The sequence below is a fragment of the Photinus pyralis genome, unplaced genomic scaffold (assembly GCF_008802855.1).
Source record: "Photinus pyralis isolate 1611_PpyrPB1 unplaced genomic scaffold, Ppyr1.3 Ppyr1.4_LG1, whole genome shotgun sequence".
In the NCBI taxonomy this organism is placed as follows: Eukaryota; Metazoa; Arthropoda; class Insecta; order Coleoptera; family Lampyridae; genus Photinus; species Photinus pyralis.
In genome coordinates, this window is record NW_022170249.1 from 56,548,847 (window position 1) to 56,561,098 (window position 12,252).

General features: G+C 36.7%; 2 protein-coding genes and 1 long non-coding RNA gene across 4 annotated transcripts; 1 reads left to right on the forward strand and 2 right to left on the reverse strand.

Moving 5' to 3' along the window:
* The first annotated feature begins 1,339 nt into the window (after positions 1–1,339).
* Positions 1,340–3,909, forward strand: LOC116159973. 2 transcript variants are annotated; one of them, XM_031473084.1, is made up of 3 exons: positions 1,340–1,663; positions 1,715–2,097; positions 3,173–3,909. In XM_031473084.1, the coding sequence occupies exons 2-3, from the start codon at positions 1,744–1,746 to the stop codon at positions 3,851–3,853; spliced, it is 1,035 nt and encodes a 344-aa protein (XP_031328944.1). In that variant the 5' UTR covers positions 1,340–1,663; positions 1,715–1,743; the 3' UTR covers positions 3,854–3,909. The 2 variants fall into 2 exon arrangements, with proteins under 2 accessions (XP_031328944.1, XP_031328943.1); XM_031473083.1 differs by having other exon boundaries at positions 1,340–2,097.
* LOC116159974 (putative nuclease HARBI1) lies at positions 2,137–4,266 on the reverse strand. Its single transcript, XM_031473085.1, has 2 exons — positions 3,981–4,266; positions 2,137–3,048 (listed from the first exon to the last, which is right to left on the reverse strand). The coding sequence occupies exons 1-2, from the start codon at positions 4,221–4,223 to the stop codon at positions 2,260–2,262; spliced, it is 1,032 nt and encodes a 343-aa protein (XP_031328945.1). The 5' UTR covers positions 4,224–4,266; the 3' UTR covers positions 2,137–2,259.
* Positions 4,267–4,317: 51 nt separating this feature from the next.
* On the reverse strand, positions 4,318–5,101 carry LOC116159975. The gene is made up of 2 exons (XR_004143106.1): positions 5,015–5,101; positions 4,318–4,962 (listed from the first exon to the last, which is right to left on the reverse strand). It is a non-coding gene; the product is annotated as an uncharacterized LOC116159975 (long non-coding RNA).
* Positions 5,102–12,252: the final 7,151 nt, after the last annotated feature.

The window sequence follows — 12,252 nt, forward strand, 5'->3', positions numbered from 1 at the left end:
TTCTAATTACTTTATAGGTAATGGTGCTGTTCCATGGCAGTGGACTCTTCAAAAGAATCATTCTTCGATAATCCTGCGCGTTCTGAAATCTCTCGGGAATCACTGGATTGCAGTATAACGGTGGTAGTTCATTAGATTACACTTGGGTGAATATTTCCTTAAAGTACCCATTCACGATTGACGACTGCGGATAATCCCAAAATCGACCACACATGCACAGTCGTGAACTCTAATTTAGTTAAAAATGTCAGCCGTGCCAGAAAACCAAAGTTATTAGCAGCACTTCTTGTAATTCGTTTATTACAAGAATCAATAATGAAAACCAGAAAACGTTTTTGGGTTAAAGAGTGGTTGTTGCAACGTGACACATTATTTCATAGGACATTGGTGCGAAAATTAAGAACAAAAACCATCCAAACGTCAAACGTAATTTTAAATAATTCAATTCATCGTGAATGAGCAAGAAGTTCCAGAAACTATACGAAATAAGGCCAATCTTGTGATTTAGTAGGTATTGACAATTAATAATTGACGTTTCTAATTTTCAATTACTTGCAAATATTTGTTTGTTTTGTCATTAAGTATAAATGAGTTACTATGGTGATACTTAATGCCCTAGGGCATAAAGTGGTACTTTATGCCCGCGTATCACAGATATAAAATGTGCTATTATAGGTTAGTAAGACATAAATACATTTATAAGGCTATTTGGGAGCCCTTACAGCCCGTATAAGGCAAAGGAAGGAGGCGGTGAAAAGAAGACACCAGAAATAGTAAGCCAGATATATCAAAGCAGCCAGGGTTCCACTCCATCCCCAATGGTAGATTGGCCAACACTGCCCACTCCGGACAAAGAATTACAAGAAATTTGGGAAGCACCAATGGAATGGGGGAAAATTCCAAGCGGCGATGAGGGGACCAAAATGGAAACTTTGGGGATACAACCACTTCCGGAACAACCCGCAAATCAAATACTAGAAAGCAGGGGTAAACCAAGGTCGATGGGGAAGGTGAGTGGAAGTGGAGAAACATTGGGAGACACGAAGATACTAAGTAGAAGAATGAAGCGGAAAAACAGAAGAAACAACCGAAGGGCAGCCATCCTCGTTGCACCGGGTCAAAGATTATACCTGAAACGACAGGATGCGGTGGCACTAGGTCTAGCCAAACCGGTCTAGTCCCAGGAAGGGGTGGTATGTAATGATGTGAAATGTTATAAGATTAATTTGTAATTTGACTCCTGTAGGAATTGGAAATTAATCTAGATTTCTATCAGGAGAGGGCGGTAGTTTCAAAGACGTCATGTTGTGGACATTCCCACCAGTACGATTACATCACCATTACATTCCACTTCTTCCACAGACTATATAAACAGAAACCAGACCAGAAAGGGGACTCGTCTTAAGGCCCAATTACATTTGTCACTTTTGATGATCATCTTGGAGGAATCATCCAAAGTGACAAGTATAAATTGCCTTTCATTGTGATTTCATCCAAAGTGTACACTAAAGATGAAGGATGAAAGATATCGACCCCCGACCAACTTTTGATGAAAGAGTCGTTCATCGAAGCGATGATTCATCGAGAGTGAATGCCCAGTGACAAATGTAAACTGCCGACGCACGTTCACTTCACAAACACTAGTTGATTGTTTTGGGTTTTGGTATTCGCGTAGTTTTAAGTAGGTAGTTTTATTTGATTTAAATTATTGTAGGAGTTTTGTGCATACCTATTGTCGTGGCAATGTCATTCAGGTGGCAAGATAAACACATGGAACTATTTCTAGAAAGTTATCAGCGGTATGAGTGCTTGTGGAATAATAAATGCAGTGATTACAGCAAATCAAACGTACGGGAAAAAGCGTACTTATCAATGCTGGCCGATTTAAATTTGCCTGGATTAACTGTACCCGACATCAAGGCAAAAATAAAAACTATTAGAACACGTTACGGGGCAGAACTTTGCAAGATAAAAAATTCAGAAAGAAGTGGAGCTAGTGCTGATGACGTTTATGAGCCCAGACTATTCTGTTTTAAACTTGCAGACGTGTTTCTCCGCAGCATATGCACTCCAAAAGCAAGTTCATCAAACTTGAAGGTGAGTACTCTCAAATACATACATATACTTACGTAATTATTTCTTTTTCACAAAATGATGTATGATTAATTTTTGCTAATAATAATTCACAAACCAAATGAAATATCAATTTCAAAGCCAAAAACAAGATATTTATTTATTTTTTTTTTAATTTGTTGATTACTAAATCATTTTCAATTGCCATGGTACAATGTCTGTTGTAACAAAACGTTCAGCATAATAATTTCGTACGTCTCTTGCTGCCCTGCTGTAGTTATTTAATGCACCGTGGGATATTTCCTCAAGACCACTATGTGGATGTTGGGTAGCGGTACCTGGTTGAACCCTTCCTTCTTCCCAGTTTTCAACATCCAGCATATCTCTCGGGATGTATGGGTGTATGGGAGTTGAAGTCTTTCGCAACCAGTTGTGAAGAGCGCATGTAGTCTTCACCACTTGTTCCGTTGTTTGTATGGATAGTGGAATAGGTTTCTCAAAGATTCTAAATTTCGACACAAGTATGCCGAATGTGTTTTCCACAACGCGACGAGCTCTTGAAAGTCTGTAATTGAATATTTTTTGTTTTTCCGTTAGCGGACCACATCTGGAATATGGTTTTAAAATATTGGTTCTCAATGGGAAGGCATCGTCAGCGACGAAAATTCCTTGTTCCGGTATATTCAGTGAATTATTTTGCAAGGCCTCATTAAAAGTTGATTTCGCAAATACTGCAGCGTCATTTACTCTTCCATTGGTTCCCACATCGATGTATATGAAATTATAATTGGCATCAACAATTGCGAATAGTATCGTACTGAAGTCTTTCTTGTAATTAAAATACTGTGAACCAGTGTTTGGAGGACACCTGATGGTAACGTGCTTACCGTCCATAGCCCCACACACATTTGGGAAATTCCACAAAGTTTCGTAGTCTCGCATCACATTTTCCCAGCTTTCAACTGTGTTAGGGACCTGTATCAAGCAATAATTATTAGACAGTGTACATTATTCTATTTTTAGAGCTTTGTATCTGTATCAACTTTCAATTGCTTTCTGGAATGACTGATTTCATGTAATTTCATGTACTTTGTTTCAGGAGTTAGAATCGACGAGAAAGGGCATTTCTGGAAAAGCAACCGATGATAGCCAACATTTGGAAGAACGTGAACAGCAAACTGAGCAAATGGCACACATTCAGGACACTGAACAGCAAACTGAGCAAACAGCACACATTCAGGACACTGAGGCAACATCTCCAAATACGATTGCAACGTCTTCGGCGGTAATTACGAATACTCCAAAAAACACAAAGGGGCGTAAACGTTCCCTCAATACTACTATTTCGGGGGTTCAGGACGCAATAAAACAATTGAAGACACTATCGGAAGAAAATAAGGAGGATCTGAACGAATTCGACGTGTTTTGTGAGAGCCTTGCTATACAGTTGAAAAAAATGCCTTTAAATAGGGCTCTTATCTGTCAAGAACATCTACAGAAAGTGATGACGCAAGAACGACTCTTCCAACTCACATCAAACCCTCAGTCTCACTCATCCATGTCACCTGCTGATTATCAACAGTCCATACCAACTTCAGGCCGGTACTCTGCGATGTCATCAGGGCAAAGCAGCACACATTCACGGCAGTCACAAAACCATTACTACCAATCTACCGAAAAAGATGACGATTATGAAAGCACTCAATATACCAGTGATGTTTTGTCCGATGCCCTTTCTTCAGCGGGATTAATAGTTGGTGATGAATTAATGCCTTTATAATAAATTACGTTATTTTATAGAAATAAAAAATATTTTCAAAATAACTTAACTATTTGAAACTTTTTATACTATAAACTTTTTATTCTGTTAACCTATGAATTAATTAAACTACAAGATGTTAAATTTCCATTATAAAATCTGCCAAAGCGTTGTATATAGCCTTGCATACCTCAGGCAAAAACCGTGAAAATGTGCTTCTTGGAATTCTGTACAGTGCACTTAAGGTACCTATATTATCTCCAGTCGCTAGATATCGTAGTGTCATTTGTAGTTTTATTTTAGGGCTTAAAGCTTCTCGGAACCAAGTATCTTTTTTGCTTATAAACGGAGTTACTTTGTCTAGAAGATATGCGAATTGCTCCTCGGTCATTCTTAAGTGATTTCTATACACCTCAGGATTTTCCTCTGCCCATTCTCTTAACAGGGTTGACGAAGCTTTGTTCTCCTTGAAACCCATGGCTTCACCCACCAACGTCTTTGAGCACGTTTACGTGTCGATAACATTGCGTTAACTTCATGTAGCAGTCCATGTGAAATTAACGCAATGCCTCTGCGTAATTTTTTTTGATTCCTTCTTGAACGAGCACGAGACATCGCCCCTACACTAGCCTTTCACTTTTCACTGACACTGTGAAACCAGCAAACTGGATGAAAATATGTAAACGAGGATGATCATCCTGGATGATTTCACTCTGAGTGATTCACTTTGGATGTACATCAAAAGTGATATAATGTAAATCGCACTTAAGAATTGTTTTTCTGATCCTAAGAAATTCTTTCCTGTTTCCTGGTCAGACGTTAGCGATTGTAAATCGCGCTCTGACACCCGCCCCGTTGAATAATTTACCTCAGACGTGCCGGTTGTAGTACCGCGCTCTGAAACCCTTCCTGAATTAAAAGTGTACGGCCGTATAGCCGTGCCGTTAATTTGGGTTACCTGTCTATCCAGTACAAAGAGGTGCAGGTCGTATGACCGCGCTCTTCCTGTTACCATCCGTGGTAAAAGTATACGGCTGTATAATAGCCGTGCTCAGAATTAGGTTATCCCTGTGGTGAAATTTCGGTAGACGCTGCGAATGTAAATTCGCGCTCGACTGGAACCAGCCTTCCTGTAATATACCCCGAATATTGTTGTACTTGGGCTTATAACGTAAAACTTACTTGATTTGTATTGATCCCGTGTAAAGTGAAATCATAGAAGTTGTCTTTGAAACTACCTACCGGTTGTTAATACTGGAAGCTAACGTGAGAGAGAGAGAGTGAGAGAGTGAGAACCAGAGAGAGAGAGAGAGAGAGAGAGACTGACTGACTGACTGAATTTATTTATCTAGCTCGTTTAGAATAGGTCTTAAAAGACCTCTCTTACTTCTTCACGAGCTTAACATACAATAATAATTACATTATATAGATTGTACAGTTCAAAAATGATAAAGAACAATTATTAACTAGGTAAATTAACTGAGAAAAAGAAATGGATTGCCCTACCAAAATAATACACTTGATTTGCGGGAAGTGTGAATAACAATAACAACTCATACACTTAGGGTCACTAGTAATCGTTCTTGTTTAATAAGTAGTCTTTGAGTCTTTTTTTAAACACTGCAGCTGTAGTTGTGGTTTTAACGATTTCCGGTAGGTTGTTATACAGCTTGATAGCTTTCACCGTGAAGGACTGAGCATACACTTCTGTTTTATGAGTTGGGAGCACTAGGACTTTATTTTGTTGACGGGTACTACTTTGAAAAAAGGTGAACTGATCTGATCGTTTAGATACTCTGGGGTCTTGTTTTTTAGTATTGAAAAAAGTACATTTAGTATCCTAAATTCTTGTAAGTCTCTGATCTTCAGCATGTGCAGGATTTTGTATTTATCGTAGATTCTGTCATCTATACGCAGGTTAAAAATATATTTAACACACAAATTCTCAGCTCTTTGAAGTTTGTTGTTTTGCACGTAATTTATGTTTGCCATTGCGGCAATTCCGTAATTAAAATTAGGGAACACTGCAGTTTGAATTATAGTTTTTTTAACACTACACGGAAGATACGCGAATACACTTTTTAAGCAATAAATTTTATTGTGTACTTGATTACAGATCAGATTTACTTGCTTTGTCCATGACAAGTTATTTTGCAAAGTTAAGCCTAGCAGTTTGATTNGAGAGAGAGAGAGAGAGAGAGAGAGAGAGAGAGAGAGAGAGAGAATTTCAGTATTGTTTTGTAAATGCAAACTATGAATTTGTATATGTGGATGTTGGTGCCAATGGAAGAAATTCGGACAGGGGTGTTCTTGAAAACACAAGTTTTTATGACAAATTGCTTGAAAAAAAACTCCATCTATTTCCTAACAACGCTACAGTCAACAATATGAACTTTATCTTTGTAGCCGGTCTTGGATGAGTTTGCAATTTTCGTCGGATTGTTGGTGCTTTTCGATAGAAATAAATGATTCTGGAATTACTACCAATGAATTCAAGAACGAATAAGGTTGGTATTTTTCGTCGTGCGTGCTGCAGTTTAAATCCTGGTTGCTATCAAATAAGCGAGATAAACCGTCAGCGACGTTATTTAAGCTTCTAGCTTCTTTAACGGCCATCTTCCCAAATTTTGAGAGCTGAGATTGGTGGTTTGAAAGCCATCTGATTGCGTCACAATCTACTTGTAAGATGAAATGTGAGTCGGCAACATAGTCTTTGAATTTAACACGGCTAAAAATTACCGCCAAAGATTCTTTCTCGTACGTCGAGTACTTCTACTCCGTAATGGATAATTTCCGTATTTTCGTTCTTAGCTGTATATACTCGTGACCTCTTGTACTGTACTTGTTTATTGCTAAAATTATTTTGTCTATTGTAATTATTTCTGCCCCTATGACCAAAATTTCTTCCTCGAATACTATTGCCTCTAACTTGATACTTCTGATTCCTGTGGTTATTACCAACACCTCTATACTGATTATCCCTAAAATAATTATTATTGTGTTGATACGCATTATGCCCAGTAGATCTAAAATTATTAGTAAACCTTACACGATATACTTCCTCTGATCTAAAATTATTTGATCCTTCATCCATAGCTCCCTTTATGGCGTCTGCTAAATTAGAATAATCCCTAGCTTTTATAATAGTTTTTAACTCAGGGTCTTTTTAGGCCATTGGCAAACGTGTGTTTTTTCATTTGCTTTCTGTAAAATTGGAAATGATTGTTACCGTCAGCTTGAGCGATTGTTAATTTAGTTAATAAATTCTCTATTTGTTTCCCAAAATCGTCAATTGTCGTAGATATTTTTGGTAAAAAATGATCTTGTAAATCCTTTACTAGCTGGTCACAATATTCATACTTAGTTTGTAACCTAAGTTTCGCGTTTTCAGTTAATCTAGGTTTTCAAACATACGTTATTAATAATTTTTTTCCCCTCTCGTCGTCTAACAACCCATTGTATAATTCAATAGCATCCATTATTGGCAACAAACTTCCCGCGGTTTTTAAATGAACAAGACTTTTTATGTGCTTAAAATCGAGTTTAGATCAAAACGCTCTACTCACAATATACTATGCTCTGGCATACCCCCATCTAGCATACGGTGTAATAGCATGGGGTGCAGCTGGGGAGTGTAGTAGAGTATTTACATTACAAAAAAGACTTGTTCGACTAATATTTAATATTAAGCCCCTAACCTCACATAAAAATACTTTTATTGCCATGAAAATGACATTTTGAAGCATGTTTGTCCATAAAAATCGTAAATACTTTACCCAATTGAATGCTCATCATGACTATAAGACAAGAAACTCTGATATCCTCACTATTCCCGTTCATCGTACGACCAAATTCGAAAAAGGACCATTGTACAATTGCATAAAAATATATAATTCCCTTCCATTTACTATTAAAGATTTGAAAAGCGACATGGCATTTAAAAAAGCACTAAAAAGTTTTTTAGTGCACAATTGTTTTTATAAAACGAGCGATTTGCATATGCTGTGATTTATATTGACCAACTGTGATACGAAAAATTTTTAATGTGTTTTTGTTAATGTTAGTGACTATGTCTATGTCAATGTATATTGATCACAGGCAATAAACATATTATTTTTTTTTCCCAATTACGAAGAACCCATTATTATTATTATTTTTTATAGCTCTGAGCTGCAAGAAATTTCGACTGCTGAGGTCATTGAATGTTCTTGCGGGTGAGCAGTACATACTACATCTCTTTCAGAATATCTATAGCTTCCAGGTATTTTAATAGGTTTCCAAAAGTATCTTCTGCTAGGTTATGTTTTATGTCATTCGTGATGCGGTACTCCTCTCTATATTCACGTAGGGTCTCACATTCTTCAATTATGTGCTGTATCGAGAGTTCTCCTCGACATTGAGGGCATTTTGGCTTACTTTTGTTCAACAACAAGTATGAGTGGGTTACTCTGGTGTGTCCAATGGCTACTCGCACCCATTTTACTTGTTTGTTCCTACTATATTGATTTAATTTAGGAAGTAATCTCACGTCTGGTATTACCTTTCTCAATTGTGTCTGAGTACTTTCCCATTCCTCTTGCCATTTGGTTTTTATTTTCCATCGTACGTGTTTCCTTACATCAAGTTGATATTTTTCTATGGTTGCGATGTCATTTTGGGTCTGACCTGTTAAGAGCGCCATTTCTTCGGATATTAGTGCTTTTGGGGTGTAGATTATTTGTATATCTATATTATTACCGATTTTTTGTGTAATTTTTTTGTAGAATTTGTTTAGTTAACGCATTGGTACTGAATGTTTCCTTCAGACTCACTAGGGCCATTTCAGATGTAGTGCATATTACAACACTGTGTGTGTTATTGGTTATTGCATCTAGGCTTTTGAGTATGGCAACTAGGCTTGTTGTTAGAGATGAACTTTCGTTTGGGAGTTTCCATGTAGTTTTTTCGTCTCCTATGAGTACCGAGGCGCTTTTGTACGTTGGTAGATTTTGGCCCGTGGTATATATAACTAGTTTTCCTTCGTTGTTTTGTTTAATTTCAATGAAACGTTTACGGACTTCGTCTGCATTTACTTCACTGAATGAGAATAATGGCGGTTGAAGTATCTTCCAGTCGTACGTATCAGTTCCTGCTGCCCATGTATTTAGCATTAGATTTTCCATCCTTAATTGATTATGTATATTTAAAATCGCAGGTATGGTTCTTGTTTGAGCCCATTCATACTTATCCAGCATTTCCGGTTCCGATATGATCGAGTGCAGGTAGTGGTCATTTTTATTAAGTATTTTTATTCCGTATTTAAGATTGTTCTCCATACATCTGAGCTCAAAAGGAACACAATTCGCAGCCACATTCAGTGAACTTATTGGTGACGTCCGATACGCACCTGTAATAAGACGTAAGGCTTGATTCCATATACTCTGGATTTTCCTAAGTTGACTTTTGGCTGCGTTGTTAATAACAACATATTATTATTATTGAAATCCATACATTTTTAGATTGGGTTCCACTCGTTTTGAAACACCACATTGAAAGTATTGACAAACATTTCCTGCTTTGGCCATTTTTATAATTAACACAAAGTATCTAGGTATTTAAAACAATAATTGTAATTACGATATAGACTATTTAAAACACAAAAATACGTCTTTATGAAAAGAAAAGGTGTCTGAACCATTCAAGTGTTAAGCTTAAAGTGTTTTTTTTTATATTCCTTAACGGTTAAGTAATGCGATTCCCTTTAAACCATAATTCAAAGTTCATATTCGGCATCCATATTGAATGGTTACACAATGCAAAACAGGAGGAGCTCCGTCTCGGCGAAAATGGCCCACCTCATGAAAATGTATTTTTGAATAAATGTTGTCATTCCGTTGTAATCCGTATCCGTAAAAAAATAACGAGAAAATTTATTTGCAAATATCCTAACTTTCGTAATTATAATATGCACCTTAGATGGGATATCCTGACCTACAGATAAAGTGTTTTGACTTAAGGAAATATGATATTCTTTTCTTTAAATCATTTTATATTACACATGCCTTCTCATATTTATTTAACAGTAGTACAGTACAGTTTCCAACCATTCGTTTACGATGAAAAAAGTGCATTTACGAGCTAAGCATTTGAACATTTTACGGTAGTAGCGCTAGCAGACGGATTTCTTTTCAGCGCAAACATTTCGTATATCTCATGAGCCGTCTGTGGTGGTAGTATATTTAACTTTGAAACCTGTATATCCGATTCTGAACGGATACCTAACTCTATCTAATTTACATTTTTTTATTATATCATCTAATATTTGGTTAATTAATTCAAAATATTTTAAAATAACTTCTACATACCGTTTATATATATATATATATAATTTTCTTAAAATTGTCCCTAATTTCCTCAAATTCTCGCTCTAATTTAGTAACTTTGTTAAACTTATGTTGAGTAGTACCCGGATCGTTGCGTCTACTTACAGAGTCCTTTAATAAATTGCGGTGAATTACTCTCAGCTCTTCGTATAGATGTTTGAAAAGGGTTCCGCACATTACACTATCCTCACTACACTAGCCATATTTCTTCTTTATACTCGCTCCACGCTCCTTGACAGCTCGACTCTAATCTTCTTTTCCAACCTCTTCTTACAAAATCTGTATATTCCAATATTAGTATAACGATTATGACTATTCCACCTACTACCATTTCCAAACTTTCTTTTATGGTAAATTGTGTCGTAGTTGGTCCTCCGCTGTTGCTCGCCTGTGCGATGATAACTTCTTTAGATTGTGTTCCTCTCATTTTTCTTTCTTCTAATTTTTTTCCCCACTTACAGCATTTTCTACAGAAATTCCAACTCGGCTGGCAGGATCGCCATGTGATATTTGCAGGGGTTTGGTTTAATTAAGATCACGAAACTTCGTTTTTATTTTATTAGCAATTGAATAAATTCGGTAGACAGTAATTAATAGTACATGCTTACTCGTTCTCGATTAATAATAATAATAATAATAATAATAATAATAATAATAACTTTATTCCCTATAAAGATATCCCTATAACAGATACGACACCATACTACAAATACACGCCACAGATCATACTCGAAAACAACACACACAAATTATATTGGGACAGGACACTACTCACAGACAAAACTATCCACAATAATAGACCAGACATTACACTTATAGATAAAACACAAAAATCCATTTGTATTATAGACATTGCCATCCCCAACACTAACAACTTAACTAAAATACATGCAGAAAAACACCGCAAATACACCGATATAGCTATCGAGCTTAAGACGCAATGGAGAATGAAATCTACTGTTATAGTTCCCATTATTCTTAGTGCTACTGGAGTTATACCAAAGACAAAACACCACAATTTACAACTATTAGGTTTAGACAAAAACACATACAAACATTTACAAAAAGCAGTCATTATCAACACATGCCATATTGTTCGTAAATTTCTAAACATAACACAAGATACTACATACAGAAATGATCCACAGCGTATACATGTAAACAACAGTACTCGCTCACAACACGGTACACAACATACTGTAATATCTCCACCTCTAACCCAAACAAACACACAAATACAACTTACCGAACAAACAAGTACAACAAATGATACAACATATACTACAATCAGAGATTCACCTCTGAAGCAAACCACATTATCACCACCCATTAGTATTCAACCCAAACGCAAAAGCCTAAACAGCACTTTAGACTCACAACATGACACACAACATACTGTAATATTTCCAAACTTAACTCAACCAATCACACAAACACAACTTCCTGAACAAACAAACGCAATAAATACAAGTAACGCAACACGCACTACAAAGACGCCCTCACCCACACGGCCTAGCACAGCTAAAAAACACAATACTCTTTCTTCTCAGAAACACGCCACGTTATCACAAACACAACCGACTCGTACTCAACCCAAACGCAACAACCTTAACAGCACTACAGGCTCACAAAATACTGTAATGTCTCCACCAATAACCCATGCAACAACAGAAATACAACTTCAAGAACAAAGAAACACCATAAATACAAGTAACGCAACATGCACTACAAAGACGGGTCCATCCAATAAAGTTACACGCCCTAGCACATTTAAAAAACACAAAACTCCTTCTTCACAGAAACACACCACATTTTCACAACCCACTCGTATTCAACCGCAACGCAAAAACCTTAACAGAACTACAGGCTCACAACATACTAAAATATCTCCACCAAAAACCCAAGCAATTTCACAAATACAACCTCAAGAACAAAGAAACATCATAAATACAAGTAACGCAACATGCACTACAAAGACAGGTCCACCCAATAAAGTTACACGCCCTAGCACAATTAAAAAACACATAACTCCTTCTTCACCGAAGCACACCACGTTAT

Bases quoted from the DNA above. Each gene is read 5' to 3' on its own strand.
- LOC116159973 (XM_031473083.1), top strand. From the start codon at position 1,744: ATGTCATTCAGGTGGCAAGATAAACACATGGAACTATTTCTAGAAAGT. The intron at 2,098-3,172 runs GTGAGTACTCTC...ACTTTGTTTCAG, and splicing joins CAAGTTCATCAAACTTGAAG to GAGTTAGAATCGACGAGAAA.
- LOC116159974 (XM_031473085.1), bottom strand. From the start codon at position 4,223: ATGACCGAGGAGCAATTCGCATATCTTCTAGACAAAGTAACTCCGTTT. The intron at 3,049-3,980 runs GAAATTTAACAT...TGCTTGATACAG, and splicing joins CTTTGGCAGATTTTATAATG to GTCCCTAACACAGTTGAAAG.